Source organism: Ambystoma mexicanum, chromosome 13, assembly GCF_040938575.1.
Source record: "Ambystoma mexicanum isolate Mex_15411 chromosome 13, UKY_AmexF1_1, whole genome shotgun sequence".
NCBI lineage: Eukaryota > Metazoa > Chordata > Amphibia > Caudata > Ambystomatidae > Ambystoma > Ambystoma mexicanum.
Window position 1 is genome coordinate 741,998,438 of NC_090938.1, and position 23,053 is coordinate 742,021,490.

General features: G+C 46.5%; 1 protein-coding gene across 4 annotated transcripts in view; it reads left to right on the top strand.

Annotated features, from left to right (window-relative positions):
• The window catches only part of LOC138521878 (E3 ubiquitin-protein ligase TRIM39-like), a 164,476-nt gene that overhangs the window by 50,689 nt on the left and 90,734 nt on the right, over window positions 1-23,053 (top strand). For 3 of the 4 annotated variants that reach the window (XM_069635038.1, XM_069635037.1, XM_069635039.1), the window contains one exon: window positions 1,892-1,914. In XM_069635038.1, the coding sequence (XP_069491139.1) occupies window positions 1,892-1,914 (23 nt within the window). Of the gene's footprint in view, window positions 1-1,891; window positions 1,915-22,381; window positions 22,970-23,053 lie in introns of those variants that run through there. The other variant, XM_069635040.1, reaches the window with a different exon arrangement.

Below are 23,053 nucleotides of genomic sequence, written 5' to 3' on the forward strand. Positions count from 1 at the left end.
TACCGCAATCGTATTTCTGGTGCATGTATCTGCTTAGATTCACATGTGCCCAGCCTTCCTTGCCTCCTGGAGTTCATGGTTTATAGATTTCTTTCACCTTTATCTTTTATACTTTGACTTTGTTGTACTCACGCAAACACTTCATGCTCCCTCATGTCAGAAACAAAGCAATCTGAGGGATATCGACGCATGAAGGACCATGGGTACAGTACATATCACACAAGCGATATTCTTACAGACACGCCCAGTCGACGCCCCGTTTCGAATTTCGAAAACAAGTCATTCAGTACTCTGCGACTACCACTAGATGGCAGACTATGCATAGCATGTGAATCTAAGCAGGTACAGGCATCAGAAATACGATTACATTAAGTAATGTTTGCTATATCCTCACAGAATACAATATAGGAACATCACTTGCTTATCCCCTTCAAGGCACTATATTTTATTAATGCTTGTTCTACTATTATGAAGGGATATTCTGAAATGAGATGGTGTCTCACCTGTTGGTCCTACCCCGCAGGGCATAATGGGGTGAAATACCATGGCACCTTCGCTCAATTGACAAATGGCTGCAACTCTGTCTTTTAAATGGAATAAATGCTTTGGGCAGCTCTTACCAAGTACAGGTGGCCAGGCTGTGAACTCTCTGCTTCTAGAATAAGGACAGCAAGCTTGCTGTTGGTCTTCCACGATAAACTGAGAACATTCTCTACTCCACAAACCGGGGCTCAGGTTAGCAAAAGCTTTGATGCCCGAGTGTGGCCGTAAGCGCTGTACAAATCACACACATAACATAATCCATCAAGAAAAAGAGAGGGGGAGAGAAAGATGGACAAGGGAAAGAGAGAGGGGACAGAGAGAAAGGGGGAATAGAGGTAGTGGGACAGGGGGACGAGGACAAATGGGGAAAGGAGGGAGGGGAAAGATTGAGGTGAAGGGGCATGGAGGGAGTGTTAGGGAGGATGCGTGGCATGGAAGGAACAGGGAAGCAGAGGGATGGAGGGACACAGAGACAGAAGGAGGGAGAGACCGCAACGACACAGAGAGAGCGCACACCAGACTGCACTAGTGCGATTTTGCAGGTTCTGTTCTCTAACCGAGGGATACACCACACTGACAGAGAGAACCAGAGTGAGCACACCACACTGTCCAGACAGAGAGAACCAAGAGAGTGCACTTCACAATACACCTCCGAGAGGGAGGGACAGCATGAAAGACTGCTCTCACCCACTGACCCACCACCCTGGTGTGTGTGTGTGTGTGTTTGTGTGTGTGTGTGTGTGTGTGTGTGAGAGTGTGTGTGAGAGTGTGTGTGAGAGAGAGAGAGAGAGAGAGAGAGAGAGAGAGAGATATGACAGCTAGTCCAGTCCAAACATCCCAGTAATGCTGAGTGAAGTCTCCCACTTGTGCAGATGTTTCCATTATATGCAAAGCGCAGCTTCAAACTCATCTAATGCCAGTTAGTGCTTAGCATGCCTGTAAAGTCACTGTATGTCATGTTCATTCCCATTTGTGTAGGTGCTGCAGATGCAAAGTGCGACCTCAGCACCTCTCAGTAATGCCATCTAATCACAGTTAATGCCTTGTTTGTATGACAGTCACTACATCTAAGTGCAACCTCAAATATCCCAGTAATGTCAGGCTCTGGCCACTTGTCTGAGCTGAATGTTACTCCCCCCACCTTTAGTACACAGTGGCTCTAGTTCCCAGCACAAACATTGTCTGACCAGAAACCTCACAGAAGGCTCAACTGATTCCTAGACTAGATAATGCAGCGACCTAACTCTTTCCTTTAATCACAGCTCAGGGTCTCTGTAAAATGGAAATCAATATTTAGAACAATGTAGGATGACTATTTATCTTGTCCTCTTTCTCTTTCTCTCTCTAGGATGTGAAGAGTGTCTTGAGAAGGTACGTCTCCTCATGCCTTGATGTGCCCTCAATGTGGACTCACTTTTATCCCGGTGGATGTCCTCTGTTCCTCACATTTATTACACACTACAGACCCCGGCTCCATCTTAACTTCTGGGAGATTTAACATTTCTATGTTTGATTTAAAAATATAGACTCTGGGTTTTACATTACCGCTTGCAAGCCTCTCACTCTCTCTCTAAGCTCACAGTGCAAGGCCTGCCTTCTGTGTAACCCTATATACCCTCTGTATGCTTGCTTCCCTGACTTGCATTAGCACTTAGCTAATTCCATCATCACTGATCCAAGGGAACTAGCAAAGATGGCTGACTTGTGGGTCTCTCACAGAGTTAACCACAGTGATCAGGGGACAGGTAAGGCAGGCCAACATTCTCCCTTCTTACAGGGCCTCAAAGTAGAAGTGGGTAACCCCTTGTGGCTGGGTCCAAAAAGAAGGATGGCACCACTAACTCAAAGGTGAGTGGTGGTTCCTCAATAATTCCCAGACTCCCTAGCACCTGCTTGGACTGTGGAAAAACTGACCATCCCAGAGGTCAGCCTAGCTGCCCTAAAAAGGCTGCTGAGCAGAGTGCCTAAAGCATGGCCTCTGGTCACTGGAAGACTTGCCCTTGTGCAGACATCCCAGAGATGTCTTCAGCTTTGCTTAATGTGGGAGGGTCAAGGGACAGGGAGTGGGGTATTTCCCTCCAATACTTAGTATGTCCATTCCATTATAGTGCACGGCCACCCTACCACTGAAATCAGAGACACTACTTCCAGTACCACTGTTATTGACAGCACTTTCTTTGGGCCAGAGTTTCTAACAAATAGTCCTCTGCAGGCCACTAAGTTATCTAGTGCCCCCTTAAGACGTTCCCTGTCGCTTCAGATAGTTAATTGGAAGTTAGCTCCCCCTGTTAGTGTCCATGAAAATGTCCCTGGCAGTTTTTTCCTGGGAATGACTTGGAAGAGAGAGGTATCTTTTAAAGGCACCGCTCTATTCCCAGGAATTGTGAAGTTAAATTCCACCCCTGTGGGTTCTATGTGTTTTTACCGGGCATTTTTCATCACTGATTTGATTTTCACTGTTTTTCTGTAAAAGATGGGTGGAGGCCCATTAATATCCCTGATCCCCCAGCCCGCCAACCCCTCCCCTTCCAGCCCCCACCTCAGTGAAAAATCGCCAGTAAACAAATACAATGAAAAATATATGTCAAAAAGTGATCTGTCTTTTAATCACCTACTAAAATCTCACCTGCCCTAAAAGTCGTATTGAAATGATCACTTGCCTAAATCTCGACCTCATATACTTACACTTAATTTACCAAAGAGTTGACCCCCCCCAAATCTCGCCATTAGTTTTTAACCATAAAGATATGAAAGTGAAGCAATACAAAAGGGGGCAATCTTCCCTGTACCCCCCAATTCTATCAGAATGTGGATATCCCCGAGCCCTCCCTCTCCACCTGGGCATCTTCCATTCAGAATGTATCACGTAGAGATTCCTGAGCCCACCTTCTCCCCCCCAGGGGTCTCTCCTTCAGAATGTATCATGTAGAGATTCCTGAGCCCTCCCTCTCCTCCTGGGCATCTCCCATTCAGAATGTATCATGTAGAGATTCCTGAGCCCACCCTCTCCTCTGCGGGGGTCTCTCATTCAGAATGAGGCTAAAGGAAGGGGGGCATCCCAACCCCTGGACACGAGGTGCCCAGAAAAGTGTTAATTACTGTACAGCGGTCATAACCAGTGTACAGTGCCATTATTTGTATATAATAAAGGGCTACGGCCATTTTTATTTTTCCACACAAACAAGAGCTGTCGCGTTATCATTCATGGGGCAGGGCACATTGCAACAGGGGCAAGAGCAGGGGGGGAACCCACACTACTCAGCCTATGCCCCAGGCCCCGTGCTGCACGAAGTGCGGCACGATGGAGGGCCTGGGGGGTTAGGCGCAGGGTGGGGGATCCCAACAGGCGGGAAAGCAAAGGGGAGGGGCAGCCAGAGCGGCGCCCCCACCCGCGGAGTGACCCAAAGGAACACAAGTAGAGAGAAGCAAGGTGTGAAAGTAACAGGGGGGTGGGGGACAGGAAGGGACACTGGCGGCCCGAAATCACCACAACAAAAGGTGGAAGGGGTACAAATACCCCAGAGAAGAAGGAGCAAGACACAACCAGGTTAGGAGCTCACCTCACTCGGGTAAGCTCCCAGGCCCTGGTTAAGGCGGTAAAGGATTCGTTTCTCCTCCAGTCTCCACCACCATCCTGCCCTCTCAACAACCATCTCACCCCTGAGGCCCTTGATTCATGGCTTAGCGCATCTCTGATGCGCCTCACCCCCCCTGCAAACCATCAATCCGCCGTGGCCCTTTCCCCAGATGGTTCACTCCTGAGCTGAAGAACACTAAACGACTATACAAACACCTAGAACGCAAATGGCATAAAGAGAAAACCCATGAGAGCAGGACCACCTTAGCCCGACACCTGTATCGGTACAAAGCCGAAATCCGGAAAACAAAAAAGGCTCACTACAACTCCCGAATCCTAAACTGCAAAAACCCAAGCAAAGAACTCCACAAAATTATCTCCGAATTCACCAACCCAGCTTGTAACACAACCACCCCGACCGCATCGCAATCACTCTGTGACTCACTCTCCCTCCACTTCTACTCCACTGCTATAGAAAGGACAAATACTCTAACCTCCAAACTAGCACTCTTACAGCCACCAGACAATCCTCAGCCCTTACCACCAAACCCATCAGCTACAACCTCCACGCAACCAACGTTCGACTCCTTCAGCCCACTAACAACAGAACAGTTTCTCAAACTCCTATCTGCCCGCAAACCATCCGGATCACCATTGGACCCATGCCCTGCCACTACCCTTAAAGAAATCTTTGCCTCCACCTGTGCAGGAGAACACGCAAGATCTATCATAAATGCTTCCCTCTCTTCCGGTACCTTTCCGGACGCATTCAAATTGGCGCACGTCAAACCCCTGATTAAAAAACCCTCGCTCGACCCGCTTGAGCCCAAAAACTACCGCCCCATATCAAACACCAGGTTCCTCGCCAAACTCATTGACCGAACCGCCTACTCTCAACTTAACGCCTTTGTTGAAGCCAACAAACTCCTAGACCCCGCCCAATCAGGCTTCAGAACTTGTCACGGAACTGAAACCGCCCTAACCTCTATCTGGGACGACCTTAAAATGACTGTTGACTCCACGGGATGCGCCGCACTAATCCTTCTCGACCTATCAGCCGCCTTTGACACGATCAATCACTCAATACTCCTTGATCGCCTCCACTCCCTAGGAATACGTGGAACCGCCCTCAAATGGATAGCCTCATTCCTCAAGGACAGGCACCAAATAACGACACTCTCCAACTTTACCTCCCAAGCCCGACCAGTTGACACAGGAGTCCCACAAGGAGCGTGTCTATCTGCCCTCCTCTTCAATCTCTACCTGATCACCCTCCCACCAATAATCCGTGCACACAACATCCTATGTTACAATTACGCCGATGACACACAACTAATTCTAAAATTCTTGAACACGAATCCTAACTCACAACCTGACCTGGCATCCTGCCTCCTTAACATTGAACGCTGGATGACCCAAAACCACCTCCTGTTAAACCCCTCCAAAACAGAAATCATGGTATGCGGCAACCCAGATCTTCTCCCGCACCCTCTACCCTGGCCACCCGCCATGGGCAACTCACCGATACCCTCCAACACTGTGAAAAATCTTGGATGCACCCTAGACTCTGACCTAACACTCTCGCGCCAAGTCAACAATGTCTCAAAGTCCTGCCACTACCACCTCAAAAACCTTAGGCGCATCTTTCCATATCTATCATTTCCTAACAGAGTCTCTGCGGTACAATCAATCGTCATCTCACGGCTGGACTACGGCAACCCCGTATACCTCGGAATCCATGCCTACCAAATGAACAAACTTCAAAGAGCACAAAACGCGGCGGCCAAAGTGCTACTTGCGCTTGGTCCAAGAGATCACGTATCCCCAGCCCTCAAGACACTCCACTGGCTACCAGTAGCCCGTAGGGTAGCTTTCAAAACCTTATGCCTCACCCATCGAGCAGTACATAAAACTGGACCACAATATCTTCAAGAAAAACTAATAGCTTATCACCCCATTCGCACCCTCAGATCAAGCACAGCTGGCCTCCTAGTAATTCCTAAGACAAACTCAGTCAGGTTGGGCGGAGCATCATTCTCAGCCCTAGCCCCAACCCTGTGGAACTCTCTCCCACCCCACATCAGGCTAACCGAGGAGCTAACAGCTTTCCGCAAACTACTGAAAACCTGGCTCTTTCCCTAAAACCAACCGGTTCCGTTCTAGCATCATCAAAATAACACCGACCCAGCGAAGCACCCAAAGCAAAACCAAATGCAAAAAAAAAAAAAAAATACAGATTGTATCAAATATTCAGACAAGAAATTAAAGCGAGTAATGTAGATGTAAACAGTGAAGTCAATAACACGAATTGACCACTGATAAAAGAAAAATAGAGCATGGACAGGCTTGGAAAGACGATGAGTGTAATGAACGGATGATTGAAAAGGGCGAATAAATAATTATGATTCTAGACAAGTATAAATGAATGTGGAGGATGAAAGCGGTTGACTGGTGCGTCTGGCAGACGGTTGGGTCTGGAGACCCGATAAATAATACGCGCAAAATCGATGGGGATGACGGATGAGTATGTAAACCAATTGACTGTAGAAAGCGGTCCAAGTACGAAGAGCGGCTAGGTGTAGAAAGTCGAGGAAGGTGGAGAATTGGAAGAGCATAAAGAGCGAAGGAGCTTGTTGACCAAAGAGAGCATACAGAGCAGAAGAACGTCTAGAGCAGATGCGCATAATGAATAGAAAAAAGTATCAGCGACTGAATGGAGAGCGACAGGGTGTGGAAGAGCGGAAGATTGTCGAAAGCAGAGGAATGAGTAGGGTGAGAGGCCGGAAGTGGGTGACCGACTGAGCACCGACGAGTGGAATGCGCGTGGAAGATGACCGCTGCTGACAGATGATTACGGAGGGCGGATGACTGTGGAAGGCGGACGACTGTGGAAGGCGGATAACGGTAGAGGGCGGATAACGGTAGAGGGCGGTTAACTGTGGAGGGCGGATGACTGTGGAGTGCGAATGATTGCGGAGTGCGGATGATTGCGGAGTGCGGATGATTACGGAGTGCGGACGATTACGGAGTGCGGCCGATTACGGAGTGCGGCCGATTACGGAGTGCGGCCGATTACGGAGTGCGGATGATTACGGAGTGCGGATGATTACGGAGTGCGGATGACTGGAGGACGGATGACTGTGGAGGGCGGATGACTGTGGAGGGCGGATGACTGTGGAGGGCGGATGACTGTAGAGGGCGGACGACTGTAGAGAGCGGATGACTGGGCAGGGCGGATGACTGCGGGGGGGTGTATGCCTGTGGAAGATGACTGTGGAGGGCAGATGTCCGTTGGAAAGCGGTAATCTGTGGAGAGCGGATGACGGTGGAAAACGGATGACGGTGGAAAACGGATGACGGTGGAGGGCGGACGACGGTGGAGGGCAGTTGACTGTGGAGGGCGGATGACTGTGGAGGACGGATGACTGTGGAGGGCGGATGACTGTGGAGGGCGGATGACTGTGGAGGGCGGATGACTGTGGAGGGCGGATGGCTGTGGAGGGCGGATGGCTGTGGAGGGCGGATGACTGTGGAGGGCGGATGACTGGAGGGCGGATGACTGTGGAGGGCGGATGACTGTGGAGGGCGGATGATTGTGGAGGGCGGATGACTGTGGAGGGCGGATGTCTGTGGAGGGCGGATGACTGTGGAGGGCGGATGACTGTGGAGGGCGGATGACTGTGGAGGGCGGATGACTGTGGAGAGCGGATGACCGTGGAAGACAGACAACTGGGGAAGGCGGACGACTGTAGAGGGCGAATGCCTTTGGAAAAGGGGTATGGATGGCGGAAGACTGTGGAGAGCGGTTGCCTGGGGAAGATGTGTGTGGAGGGCGGACGCCTATGGAAGATGAGTGTGGAAGGCGGATGACCATAGAGGGCGGATGACTGTGCGAGGCGGATGTCTGTGGAGGGCGTTTGTCTGTGGAGGGCGTTTGTCTGTGGAGGGCGTTTGTCTGTGGAGGGCGGATGAATGTGGAGGTCGGATAACTGTGGAGGGCGGACGACTATGGAGGGCGGATACCTTTGGAAGATGAATGTGGATGGCGGCTGACCGTGGAAGGCGGATGACTATGGAAGGCGATGACTGCGGACGGCGAATGACTGCTGAGGGCGGATGACTGCGGAGGGCGGATGACTGCGGAGGGCGGATGACTGCGGAGGGCGGATGACTGCGGAGGGCGGATGACTGCGGAGGGCGGATGACTGCGGAGGGCGGATGACTGCGGATACGAGCCCAATACCTTCCCTGATGAAATGAATTTAGAAGTGTTCCCAATAGACTCTATATGGAAAACTGTACTTAGAAGTTCGCCCAGTTCCCTCTCTGGGAAAATTGCATTCAGAAGTTTGCACACTGAAAGAGCATATAACCCATCACACCACACCCCACGCTTACTCTCTCCTTACATCACCACTCAACTAGAACACAGAGATACTATGACACCATTCGGTATAACTGTCCTCATACGAACATCCACCGCTTACTCCACATCATTCTATGTAAACACTGCTGGTCCCACACCCCCAGCCAGGCGTTTTCCTCAGGCCTAACGCAGCCACCTCCGTTCCGGATAAATCCTGCCAGAACGAACGCATTCTCCTGATCTCTCAACCACCACACCTACCGATAAGAAGCAGCTATTACACGTGTACCGCACAAGCAGCACACATATCCGGTGCTCACACGCACCTTTTGACTCTCCCTACTCTCTCCACTGATCTGAACTTCGGTTCCCAAGGGCGTTCAACCTACCAGCGCCTTCAGACCATACCAATGGTATATAAGGCGCTATATAAGTGCAAAATAACAATAACAATAACAAGAATGTATCAGAATGTAGAGATCCCTGTACCCACTGTAAGACAGCCATGGTATCAAAGCAAGAAAGACACAAGTGATCACAGTTCAAGGGTGTTAATTAAACTGTACAATGGGTGAGATAAATGCCTTATCTAAACATAAATCTAAAATGGGAGCAAGCTATGACCATCAAATGATAATAATACTGTCCAAGTGGAGTCTAATCAAATAAAAAAGGCCTATACCAAGAAACCTATTGCCAATCCTTACTGCTATGTTAGAAAATATGTGTGGGATAATGTTCACAAGAAAGAAAGAAGTGTTCACAAAATGATAAGTCAGGATGTTATTGCCGGGGTCTCTTTCCCACGTTTTCTAGCACGGGGCAAGACGGGACTTGTGAGCACAGCACACTTCTGTGCTTCTCCAGCACAAGGTTACAGTTTTTTTTATTTTTATATCAGGACCATCTGTGTCCGAGAATCTTTCATGCAAAGTCTCTGGCTTCAGTGGGCCTGATGTATCACAAAATGACAAAATAAAAGTTCCTTCTATTTCTTTTTACGTCGGGCGATTACTCTTCACCCGTGGATCCCCCTCAGCCGGGCTCCGATCCTTCTCACAATGTTAGCCTCCCTCAGTCGGGCTCAGACCAACCACTCACTGTGGACATCCCTCAGTCGCGTTCACGTTTGTCATCACAATCTGCTGCATTTTCAATCGAAATCTCTTTACCTGTAATATCAGAGAGTCTCAATGTCTTTTTAAACATCCAGTTAGTTTAGGTCCCCCTCATCCGGGCTCAGACCTTCCAAAGCACTTGCCAACTTCACTCACAGAGACTTCCGAAGGGCAATCATGTCTCGCTGGGTCGCTCTTAGTGTCTGACAAGTGCGGGTTTCACACACCCACGGGTTTGCTACAGCGTTTTCCTCAGTCGGGCGCAAACGCCTGTTTCACAATTCCCTCGGATACTTAAACATTTATCAACGTGTCAAGGACTTTTTTCGATTGTACAAGGGATTTGGCTGGACACTTGTATGACCACCATGACACCTCACGTCCGCCTTCCCTATGGCATCTTGGTACTTGTTGTTTCTATACCTTTTCCATTCAACAGTCTCTTTGTTCAGGACAGGTTGTAACAGCCAGAGGCCTCCGAACGAGTGCCCACGTGACGCCGGACCAGTCTATCTCTGGTACCAAGTTCAATCACAAAAGAGCTTTGTAGCTTTAATCTTCTTAATGTTGCCACTGCAACCTTGAGCCTAATACAGTCTGGCCCCCTATCCGGTTCTTCCGACTCACCGGCTGTGCTGAACTCATTGGTGTTTCTTTTGCCGCTGGAGTCAAGGACGGTATCACGATGGCAACCTCGTCTCCCCGCCTTGGCAATCCGTGCGGGAGGGTTCCATGTACCGCTGACATCCGTCACACCATTCGCCAGCTGCAATTCCAGTCTTATATTTCTTTTGTCAGAGGCTTTGCGGGTCTGGGTTGAAAAGGGCAAAGGCAACTCCCTCCTTGACGTCCTTTCAGGTCTCGCCGCCTTTCTCCTTCTTTTGAACTGCCGTCCTGGAATCGCTGCTTCCTCATGCTTTTGGCCTTGCCTAGAATGTGTTCTCGTGCTCTGCCTTTTATTCCTATGGGGAAGGCAAAAGGCAGTCAGGTGTGTGTGTAATTAGTGGCAATTGCCAGACTCTGCCTGACTCTTGTGTTGGGACATGTCAGGTATACGGCTGTTAGTCCGTTGTCTTTCATGGTAATCAGTCTGTGAGAAAGTGTTTGTGTCAAAAAGGGGGTGGGGGGTTGAGTTTCTAGATATCCTAGAGAGTAGGATGGGGAAAAGGTGTTATGAGGAAGGGGATACAGCGCGCTCACCCTTCAGTGTCCCACTTCCACTCCTCGAAGACCCCTCACCCAGGTGATCCTCCTGCACTGGTCCACCCCCAGGAACTGGATCCCATAGCGATGGCCACGTCCTGGCCACCTGGATGACAGATCCCCGGGGACTAATAAGTTAGACACCTTCAGGTTTCTCACACCACCCTCTCCTCCCCGGGGGTCTCTCATTCAAAATGTATCCGAATGTAGATATTCCCGAGCCCACTCTCTCCTTCCCGGGGGTCTCTCATTCAGAGTGTAGACATTCTCGAGTCCACCCTCTAATCCGCAGGGGTCTCTCATTCAAAATGCATAAGAATGTAGATATACCTGGGGGTCTCTCATTCAAAATGTATCAGACTGTAGCGATTCCCAGGCCCACACTCTCCTCCCTGGGGTGTCTCTCATTCAGAATGTATCAGAATGTATCAGAATGTAGAGATTTGCGAGCACACCCTTTCCTCCCTGGGGGTCTCTCATTCAAAATGCATCAGAATGTAGATATCCCTGAGTCCACCCTCTGCTCCCCGGCAGTCTCTCACACAGAATCTATCATCTAAAGGTAGAGATTCCTGAGCCCACCCTCTCCTCCCAGAGGGTCTCTCATTAAGAATGTAGAGATTCCCGAGCCCACCCTCACCTCCCTGAGGGTCTCTCATTCAAAATGTATCAGAATGTAGAGATTCCAGAGCCCCCTATCTCCTCCCTGGGGGGGTCTCTCATTCAAAATGTATCAGATTGTAGCGATCCCCGGAGCCCACCCCTCTCCTCCCCGGGGGTCTCTCATTCAAAATGTATCAGGATGTATAAATTCCCAAGCCCACTGTGATGAATCCGGTTGAGTCATCACTGATCTCCTGGTGGTAATCTCCTCTCATGTGGCAAGGGGACGGCAGCCGCTACCTGATCCTAACCCTGGAGGTGGTAGTATGAGGGAGTATCACATGGGAGGATATAGCCTCCGGGGAGCTGTCATGGCTCCATCGGGTGAGACATGGTATTCCCCATGTTCCTTTGAGAATAACCTCCCCATGTCTGAAAACCTCATGGCGTATTGCCATGTTTACACTCGCTTTCCCATGAAGAGCAGGGAAACCCCTTTGATCAGATCTGTGAACCAACCTTGCCAATCTGATGCAATTACTTTTTTTCAATTCCACTTATCAGTCCATCAAAAGTGATTTACCATCAAAACCTTTTAATGCTCATCCAAAATCATTGGACTTCTATTCCCTGAGTTCACGAAGTACTGCGACGAAGAAGACAGATCGAGCAATGTGGAATAGGAAAGACTGCCGACCTAGTGAGCGCTCTAGTGTTTCCAGACACACACCTGTGCCCGGGAAATTTAAGCATCCCAAACTGAGAATGGAAGGCAGCTGCTGTGGCGACTGGTGAGAGAGTGTTGCACCTCTATGCGCGAGGCGGAGAGACTAGAAACCAGAGCTGGTGTGGTGGGGCCAGGCGTTGCACCACCAGAGGAAGAAGGAACTGCTAAGCCATGGGACACTACGAGGATGCCGGAAGCCGGTGAGGAACTCCTGTGCGTTCACAGAAGGTGAAAAGCAGTATTCTGCTTACCGGAGCCGAGAGAACAGCAGGCATGCCGAGTGGCAGCCGAGAAGGACCCGCTGAACCAAGGAAAGCAGACCGTGAGATTGAGACTGCAGGGATTCCTTCACCGGCCGCCCGTGAAAGACAAAACCAACGCCTACAGAGACCAGTGAGTCCTCCTGAGAGCAATGGGGACACCAGGGCGTGTCAGCGAGAGCGCCAAAAGCTAACAATTGAAGGTTCAATACCTGAGAGAAAGCAGAGAGATGGACATGTTGAGGAAAGGGCATTTAAATCGAAAATAAACCCCTTTCTAACGTGCAAATGTACACAGTGTCAATATGAAAACAGCTGAACAAAGATAATATATCAAGAAGATACATTATCCAATATCATATGCAAGCAGCTTTTGGAACGGGAGGAAGACCCGATGAAGTAGAAGTCCTGGCAGGAGAGTACACCAGGCAATCTCAAGTGAATGAAGTAGAAGTCCTGGCCGGAGAGTACACCAGGCAATCTCAAGTGTATGAAGTAGAAGTCCTGGCCGGAGAGTACACCAGGCAATCTCAAATGTATGAAGTAGAAGTCCTGGCCGGAGAGTACACCAGACAATCTCAAGTGTATAAAGAGACCCAAAGAACAGTTGTGTGTGAAACACCCTCAAGGAGTAAAGAAGAATCCAGGGAAAGGGAATTACCCTCTGGAGTCAAGAACGTCATCCTTGAAGGAAAATGTTATTATTTTAGTCCTCTTACTTTACGAACACTTTTTCAAATCACTTAAGGTTAAAGACAATTCACTTTTTCACCTTAGAGTTTAGTTTTAGTGTGAGGGTCAGAATAGAGATTTGGACACTGGGCAGTTTGTTTTGACTTCCTGACTCAGACAGATCTTTAGTTTTGGTTTTAGGTAGGTAAATTCCTCTTAGTGCTGGGTCACAGGAGCCTTTTCCCAACCCTTTTATTTTCAATAAAAGTCTTTAACCCAAAACATGGCTGACTTGTATGCGACTCTCATTCCTGACTCCTCACACCACCCTCTCCTCCCCTGGGGTCTCGCATTCAGAATGTATCCGAATGTAGAGATTCCCCAGCCCACCCTCTCCTGGGGGCTCTCATTCAAAATGTATTCGAATGTAAAGATTCCCGAGCCCACCCTCTACTCCCCCGGGGTCTCTCATTCAGAATGTAGAGATTCCCCAGCCCACCCTCTCCTCCCCGGGAGGCTCTCATTCAGAATGTATCCAAATGTAGAGATTCGCTAGCCCACCCTCTCCTGCCTGGGGGTCTCTCATTGAGAATGTATCAGAATGTAGAGATTCCCCAGCCCACCCTCTCCTCCCTGGGGGTCTCATGCAGAATGTATCAGAATGTAGAGGTTCCTGAGCCTACTCTCTCCTCCACGTGGGTCTCTCATTCAAAATATATCAGAATGCAGAGATTCCCGAGCCCACCCTCTCCTCCGCGGGGGTCTGTCATTGAGAGTCTATCATCTAAAGGTAGAGATTCCCAAGCCCACCGCCTCCTCCCTGGGGGTCTCTCATTCAAAATGTATCAGAATGTAGAGATTCCTGAGCCCAGCCTCTCCTCCTGAGGGTCTCTAATCCAAAAGGTATCAGAATGTAGAGGTCCCCAGCCCACCCTCTCCTCTCTGGGGGTCTCTCATTCAGAATGTTGACATTCCCCAGCCCACCCTCTCCTCCCTGCGGGTCTCTCATTCAAAATGTATCAGAATGTAGAGAGTCCGAGCCTCCCCTGTCCTCCCCGCAGGTCTCTCATTCAAAATGTATCTTTATTCTATTAATTTAATGTGTTATAGTTTTAATTTAAAACTTTACACATGTTAATGTTAAAGGACAATTGTACTGCGCACTATCACCACCGGAGTGGTCCCCTGGCGCTCTGGCGGATATGAAAAGGAAAGGGGGTGGGGTGAGTTAGCAGGACCGAGCGGGAAAAGTGCAAGAGAGCAGTGATGTGCTGTTGGCAGCTTCAGTTCGGTTAACACTCTTCTGTGAGCTCAGGTGTGGTTTTTGGTTGGCAGCCGTCGTGTTCTGTTGTGCAAGGCTATGTGTGATTTGATTATTGTGCAAGGCTATGTGGGATTTGATTATTTAAGGGACTTAGGTTTAGTAACCCTAGGTTTCCTAGGGTCATCCAGACGTGGACCCCTTGCTCACTGTGCTCAGAGAGGCACAGCTCCACCTCACTGATGAGGCCCAACAAGGCTGAAACAAGTGTATGGGGTTGCTGTTGGTACTCTTGTTCAGAAAGGAATTGCCATAGCATTTCGATGCTGGACTCCCCATGTGGGCGGGACAAAGACTGATATGCAAAGGCATATTTCCCATCTGTGAAAGGTACAGTGAGCTAAAGTGTGGCTGCGGACTCTCGAGTGGGCACCTTCCCAAAGAACAGGTCAATGGGCCGTGTTTGTTCTCGCAGAGGGGCACCTATGGACTATTTTTTTATTTGTTTTGTTGTTGCGGTGTAGTGACATTTATACGGTTTGGTGTGCTTTAGAGGTGTGGTTGTGTTTGGTTAGAGTTTGAGAGGTGTATCCCGAGGGGTGAGATTTTTAGTGGGTTGGTTAGTGGCATCGCTACCTAGATGTGATGTATGCTAATTTCCAAATTCTTTCTAGATGTGGCGCGTGAATATCTCCACATTTCTATCTAAATGTGGCACATGCTAATATTCACAATCCTGTCTAGATGTGACGCAGGCTAATATTCACAATTCTATCTAAATGTGTCGCAAGCTAATATTCACAATTCCATCTAAATGTGGCACTGGCTAATATTCACAACCCTGTCTAGATGTGACACAATATTCACAATTCTATCTAAATGTGACGCAAGAAAATATTCACAATTCTATCTAAATGTGACGCAAGCTAGTATTCACAATTCTATCTAAGTGTAATGCAAGCTAATGCTCACAGTTCTTCCAGGAGTGGCTAGCACAGTCACGGTACAGTTCATCTAGATGTGAGAGATGGCTAGGCAATACAGTTGACAGCTTAGTGGATATATATGGGGTTAACAGTTGCTAAAAAGAGAGTGGTACATCATGCAGGCTTCAAGTTAATGGGTGGTGGGGAAGATAAGGTAGGAGAGAGGTGGGACAGTTTAGAGGGGCGCAGTGATTGCTGTGCCCCTGTCTCCACACCTACTTTGTCTGTCGCTGCTGGTTGGCGGCTGCCTGCTTCCCCTGCTGACACCGGCCGACAGCATCTGGAGATGCTTCTGTAGGAGCTGCCCTTTGCCTTGGGGCCCTTAGCCGAGGGCTGCCTGGGCAAGGCTGCCCTGAGTGGCCAATCGAGAGAGCAGTGGCAGGGGAAGGGAGGCCGGAGAAAGGAAGAACCAGCAAGCTGGCTGCTTTGCAAGCGAGGGAGGGCAGAGTTACAATTCAATCAATCCGAATGGTGGGGGTCGCACTATGTGTCGCTCCCTTCATAAGGGCAGAAGGCAGTTAAAACTGGCCTATCGGGGAGGACAGAGGAGCGCGAGGTGAGTAGAAGAAGAAGCGGAGCGAGAAAGCGGGGGAAATAGTGCAAAGAGCAAAAAGAGACGAATTAAAGACAGAAATGGAGACAAGATGGAGGAGGGGGGTTGCCGAGGATCGTAGTGAGAAAACAGGGGAAAAAGTGAGAAATGGAGGGAAGGCAGAAGAAGGATGCAAACAGCAGAAAAAAAGGGGAAGCAGGGAGTGCATAGTGCGGGAAGGGGGACACTCACCTCGCAGGGGCCAGGGCGCAAGATGGAGTGGAGCAGTCCTGGTCCCAGAAGGTGGTTTGCCTTCCTCTGAAGGAAAGGCCAATCAGCTGTAGGTTATCCAGGTCGGGGGCGGGAAAGAGCATGGGAGAGGTTGCATATGAGAGCCAGATTCGGCAGAGGCGTAGTAAAAGAAAAGGCAAACGAAGGATGCAAACAGCAGAAAAAAACAGAAAGAAGAGGGAAAAGGGCAGAGGAGAGGTTGTATATGAAGCCAAGTATGGCAGAGGCTGTAAAAAAAGGTAAGGCAGACGAAGGATGCAAACCGCAGAAAAGAACAGAAAAAGAGGGAAACTGGGCAAGGGAGAGGTCGCATATGAGAGCCAGGTACAGCAGACACCATAGAAAAAAGGAAAGGCAGACGAAGGTTGCAGTTAGCAGAAAATAACAGAAAAAGAGGGGGAAAAGGGCAGGGCAGAGGTCGCATATGAGAGCCAGATACGGCAGAGGCCGTAGAAAAAGGAAAGGCAGACGATGGATGCAAACAGCAGAAAATAACAGAAAAAAAGGGGAAAAGGGCAGGGCAGAGGTCGCATATGAGGGCCAGGTACGGCAGAGGCCGTAGAAAAAGGAAATTCAGAAGGAGGATGCAAACAGCAGAAATAAAAAGGTGAAGCTGGGAGGGCACATTGCGAGAAGGGGGACACTCACCTCGCAGGGGCCAGGACGCAAGGTTAATGGTTCACCTCATAAATTAAGGATGGCTTTAATCTGCTGTCTTTGCATAGACACCTATTCTAATCTTCCACAACAAGATCTGTTAAGAGAAGAGTAAGCTCCACCAAGGCAAACCAAAACAAAGCATCTTGAATCCCTTTCACCCACTCCCAAACCCATGCCTTGTGTTTGGATTTCCGTTTCTTCTTCGATCTCCTCTTCCTTTTCGCGCTCCTTCCTCCTTTTTCGCTTCATTCTCCGGTGCGCTTTCTCCTCGTCTGAATTACTTGGCTGCTTTTCACTCTTTTCAGTCTTTTCCTTTTCACTCTTCTCTGATTCTTCAGAAGCCTCTTGGGCTGCCTCCTCACCTCCGTCATCTTCAAGTTCACCCTCTTCCAGTTCTCCATCTTCCCTCAGGAGCAGAAGCCTCTTGGGCTGCCTCCTCATCTCCGTCATCTTCAAGTTCACCCTCTTCCAGTTCTCCATCTTCCCTCAGGAGCAATCAATATATATATACAATAAGTAATACACAAAAAAGCAATACACAGAAGTAAAACCAGAGATTACATGCATTTACACATATACTTATTGACATTGATAGTTAAATAGTTAGAAAGCCACTGTATCAAACGATCAACAATCAATCGGCAATTAATCACAATCAGTGTCAAATTCATAGTTGCCACCATGCATATCTAATAAATAAGATGTATCAATAGTGTGTTAAAATACATAAAAGCAGGTTACCAAGTTTAAACAATTTAAACAGTACAACAATACTGTTATATCATATCATACCATATCATATATATATATTCAGTAAAAAACTTTGTTAAAGGGACGTTATGGTTAAGTTGCGCTACTAAAAACCTAGGAAATTCAGTAAAAAAACTTTGTTAAAGGGACATTATGGTTCCAAGTAAAACCAAAAAAAACCTGAAATTCGCTAGTTATGGTAAGCTAAGCAACCATAACTCGCGCCACCTCCGTCCATTGCTAAGACTAACACCCAGGACATCAAAGATGACATCACAAATGTCATTGATGACATCACATGTGCATTTACTTTTCATGAAAAGTCTGTACAAGGGATTCTTATAGTAATGTTGATTAAAAAGTGTGAAGGATTATTGGAATAAATATCATGAGGTACGTAGTGCATTAAGCAATGCATTGATATAAATAGCATTGTATTATGAAGTTCTTTACAGTATAATAAGCTACTCATGTATAAACATAAGCATTGTGTGCAGCATACATGATGGAGGTGCAATATTCATAATCTTCCCATGTTGAATAGTGAAATGATAAATGCTTTTTTATTAGAGTTTTGTGTACTGTGCAACATGTAATAAGTAGCTAATAAAACCCACTTACTATATAATTTAATTATTACATACAAAACACAAAGATACAACAACACATACAAATATGAGTATATACAGGGAAAGTGAAGTACGCAAAATAGCAGCAGTAGAACCAGAAAGTGTTCATAACCTAACTGATTATCTTTATGCACAGAAACGCTTGTTCTGCTTCAAACCTACTACTTCCCTATGTATAACTATGACATGATGTGACCGCACCCTAAAGAAAGTAATGCGACTACAAATATGAGCATATCCAGAGACAATACAGTAATTAAAAAACAGCAGAACAATAAGAAAGTGTTGATAACCTTAATGATTGTCTTCATACACAGAAAGCATTGTTATCTTTCAAGTCTGTATTTTCCCTATGTATATGTTTCATATGCTGCGAGTGAACCCCAAATGAATAACTGTAAGAACATATTTGAAGTATAAGTCTACAAATATAGTACTTTTTGATTTTTTTGTTCTGGCATAGATATATCACTAAAGGAAAAAAGAGGGAGCTAGACATGTGAAGTCATCAGTGATGTCATCAATGACATTTGTGATGTCATCTTTGGTGGCGCGAGTTATGGTTGCTTAGCTTACCATAACTAGCCAATTTCAGTGGTTTTTCGGTTTTACTTGGAACCATAACAAAGTTGTTTTACTGAATATATATATATATATATATGTGTATATATATATATATGTATTCAGTGAAAAAACTTTGTTAAAGGGACGTTATGGTTCAAAGTAAAACCGAAAAACCCCTGAAATTCGGCAGTTATGGTAAGATAAGCAACCATAACTCGCGCCACCGTGCACTGCTAACACTAACACCCATGACATCAAAGATGACATCACAAATGTCATTGATGACATCACTGATGACATATCATGTGCATTTACTTTTCATAAAAACTCTGTACAAGGGATTCTTATAATGCTGACCAAAAACTGTCAAGGATCATTGGGATAAATATCATGAGCTAATTAGTGCATTAAGCAATGCATTGATATAAATAGCATTCTATTATGAAGGTCTATCCAGTATAGTAAGCTACTTATGCAGAAACATAGGCAGTGTGTGCAGCATACATGATGAAGGTGCAATATTCATAATCTTGCCATGTTGAATAGTGAAATGATAACTGCTTTCTTATTAGAGTTTTGCGTACTGTGAAGGTACCTTAATTAGCACCAAGGTCCCTTTGCGGGTCCAATCCTTAACGTCTGGTAAAACCAGCCGTTAAGGTGGGAACCCGCAAAGGGACCTTGTAATCAGGCACTAAGGGATTACCGGTACCAGTACCCTTACCGGTACCGGTAATCCCTTAGCACCAGGGTCGTAATGAGGCCCCTTGACTGTTACTGAGCAAAACCATGTGGCCTTGATATGTCAGTAAAGGAAAAAAAGGGGGAGCCAGACATGTGATGTCATCAGTGATGTCATCAATGAAATTTGTGATGTCATCTTTGATGTCCTGGGTGTTAGTGTTAGCAGTGCACGGTGGCGCGAGTTATGGTTGCTTATCTTACCATAACTGCCGAATTTCAGGGGTTTTTCGGTTTTACTTTGAACCATAACGTCCCTTTAACAAAGTTTTTTTACTGAATTTCATAGGTTTTTAGTAGCACAACTTAACCATAACGTCCCTTTAACAAAGTTTTTTTACTGAATTTCATAGGTTTTTAGTAGCACAACTTAACCATAATATCCCTGACTTCATATACATGTAACATAGAACATACTGAGCCCCCACGTAGTGATTTTGATGTCCGGGGACTACCGTCATGTCCGCGGACATATCGAGAATCTGAGCGTGGTGAATGTAAATTTAAATAGTGTGCCCCGTTTCCCCTTTGAAGTTGGCTCTGAAAAGAGCATTTTTTTTTGTTTTTTTTACAGATGCTTGACAGACACCTGTTATTTTGTATTTTTATTCTTGTTTTCTTTTCTTACTTTACTCCTAAAATCTTCACATAACCTTCTCCAAAGCAACCCTTACATTCCAAAATAGAAAGGCATTTCCCATAAAAGATAAAGAGATGCCATCTTCTTTAAAATTAACAGTATTACTGGCATCAATATTCTCATTATTACAGAAGAACATACCAGCTCTAAGCATGAAGGCACACATGCCTCGGTTGATGACACACCTAGCAATGTTTTGCTGAGGACAAAAAACTGAACTATTGTCCCATATTGCCCTAGGTAGTAATCCAGAAAAAATTACTTTCGCATTTGGAAGGATCTTCATTACGGCTTGAACCAAGCGTTCCAAATCAGCCAACAAAGTAGGGGCACTGACGTTGCCCAAATGGAAAGCACCATAGTGCAAAACTACCACATGCGGACTGTTCATCGTGGACATATCCTCATAAACTTGTACAATTCCCTGTACATTGCAATCAGGCACAGTGCTCCACACCACCTCCACTCCTTTCACATCAAAGTTCTTTTCAACATGCCTGCATTGAGCGTACTGTTGTAAACCATGCACAAACATATCTCCAAGCACCAACACCCTCACTTTCTCTACTTCTGCCATCTTCACTGCACACAGTCTCTTTCAACACAAATCCACAACCTCGACATCTGATTGGCTGATCCGTACAGTCTTCTTTCCATGTTGGATTTGCTGGAAAACCCCGGATGTAGCATGCCCTGTCCACGGACAGCTGCGGTGTCCGCAGACCGCGTAACTCTTCGACACCCCTTCTACCATTTCCACTTTACTCTCTGTGCCATTCCCTCATTGCATACAGCTAAGCAGTCACACAATACGAAGAACGTCCTCAGAACACCCCCATTTTGTTTATTTTCGAACATTTCAGGACAATTATCATTTCATTATTCAACATATTAACATTACAAATATTATACTTTCATCTTGTACACTGCAGACAATGCTATGTTTCTCCATTAGTAGCTCAGTATACTAGATAGAACCCCATAATACAATGCTATTTATATCAATGCATCGTTCAAAGCACTAATTACGGTATGATATTTATTGCAATGATCCTTGACACTTTTTTCGCAACATTATAAAAAAAATCCCTAGTACACAAATTTCATGAAAAGTACATACACATGTGATGTCATCAGTGATGTCATCAATGACATTTGCGATGTCATCTTTGATGTCCTGGGTGTTAGTCTTAGCAGTGCACGGTGGTGGCGCGAGTTATGGTTGCTTATCTTACCATAACTGCTGAATTTCAGGGGGTTTTCGGCTTTACTTAGAACCATAACGTCCCCTAAACAAACTTTTTTTTATTAGCACTCAAACAATATACAAACATGGAGTGCAAAAACCAACTTCTCACAGATGGCTTTACACAGAATGTTGCAAAGTAAGAATTTATGCTCGTTCACAGTGAAGGACAGCTGCTTCCATTTTTTGCTTGCGGCCCGGATAGGCCCACGACTCGCCCTATAAGGTTCTATTGTGTTTTGACCTTGACAGACAGGGATTGTGCTAAAAGACTTCTTTTGAAGGAGTGTTGCAAAAACGTAAGACACGATAAGGATGACATTTCTGAAACGAAACCACTTTTATATATTATATCACTATGAGAAAGATCGTTGGCACACGCAGAGTCGTATTTTGGCACTGCACTACTCGTAGACAATGGAAATTGCAAATGTAATGTAAGTAACCCTTTAGATTATTTTATACCGAAATATAATAACAATAGCGTAGCATTAAAGCCCGCTCAAGTTGTACTTGTTCGTTTAATGTGGCATATTGTTTTCTACCGCGCACTATCACCGCCGAATTGATCCCCTGTCGTTTAGAGGGCTCTGAAAAAGGCAGACGACACAGGGTGGGTTAATAGAAATAATTTAACCGGTCTGTAGCCGATCAAGCGCTCTACTCGCTGTGCCACTTCACTGTAGCCGGTCAAGTGGCACAGCGAGTAGAGAGCTCGCTTTGACATCCGTGCACAGCTTGCTAACGCAGGTTCGAATCCCGGCAGGGCCAAACTCAGCCTTTCATCCTTCCGTGGTCGATAAATGAGCACCACACACCGTGGGTAATAATAAGCAGCGCTGAGATACCTGACGGTTCTTAGCGCTATATAAATGCAAAAATATTATTATTTTATTATTAACATACTCTGTTGCACTATCTTCGCTAGCAAATAGTTTCAGGCCCTAATAAATAAAATGAATATTTTTAATAAAGATCGGCTGGTGAGACTAATTTATGTTTTTTAAAACAGGTATGTTGCCCCATTTTGCCAATGTCACGATGTTCAGACTCCAGCGGATGGATTTTTCAACTGCCAGGTGCAGCTCCATGTAAGCAACTTCATGACCCTCACCATTTTATGGGACAATCGCCAAGGACCAATATGCCCTTACGCAGTACTAGCGGCTAGAAGCAACATACCAACCATTATGGTGGTCTAATGCCTCGTCGTTGGAGCAGCCTTCCGATTATCAGTGCGACCATTTACTGCTTTTATCATAAACCAACAGCCTATCTACCGCAAAGGAACAGCGCGTGGCTCAAAATAAACTTTTGCTGATCGACAGCAGAGACAATTGCAAATCGCTGAATATTCACTAAACATTTCATGTGAAATAAATGTACTTTACCAAATGTACAATCCTGCTGTTTACTTTTAAACCACAGTTTCATATTCCGAATTGTGGCGCACTGTGTTGTAAGCTGATCTAACACCCTCTGTACCGCAAAGGAACATCGCGTGGCTGAACATGAACTTTTGCGGATCGACAACAAAGACAAATGCAAATTGCTGATTATTCTCTAAACATTTGATGTCAAATAAATGTACTTTACAAAATTTACAATCTTGCTGTTTGCTTTTAAATCACAGTTTCATATTCCGAATTGTGGCGCGCTGTGTTGTGACATAATGTGTGTTGTC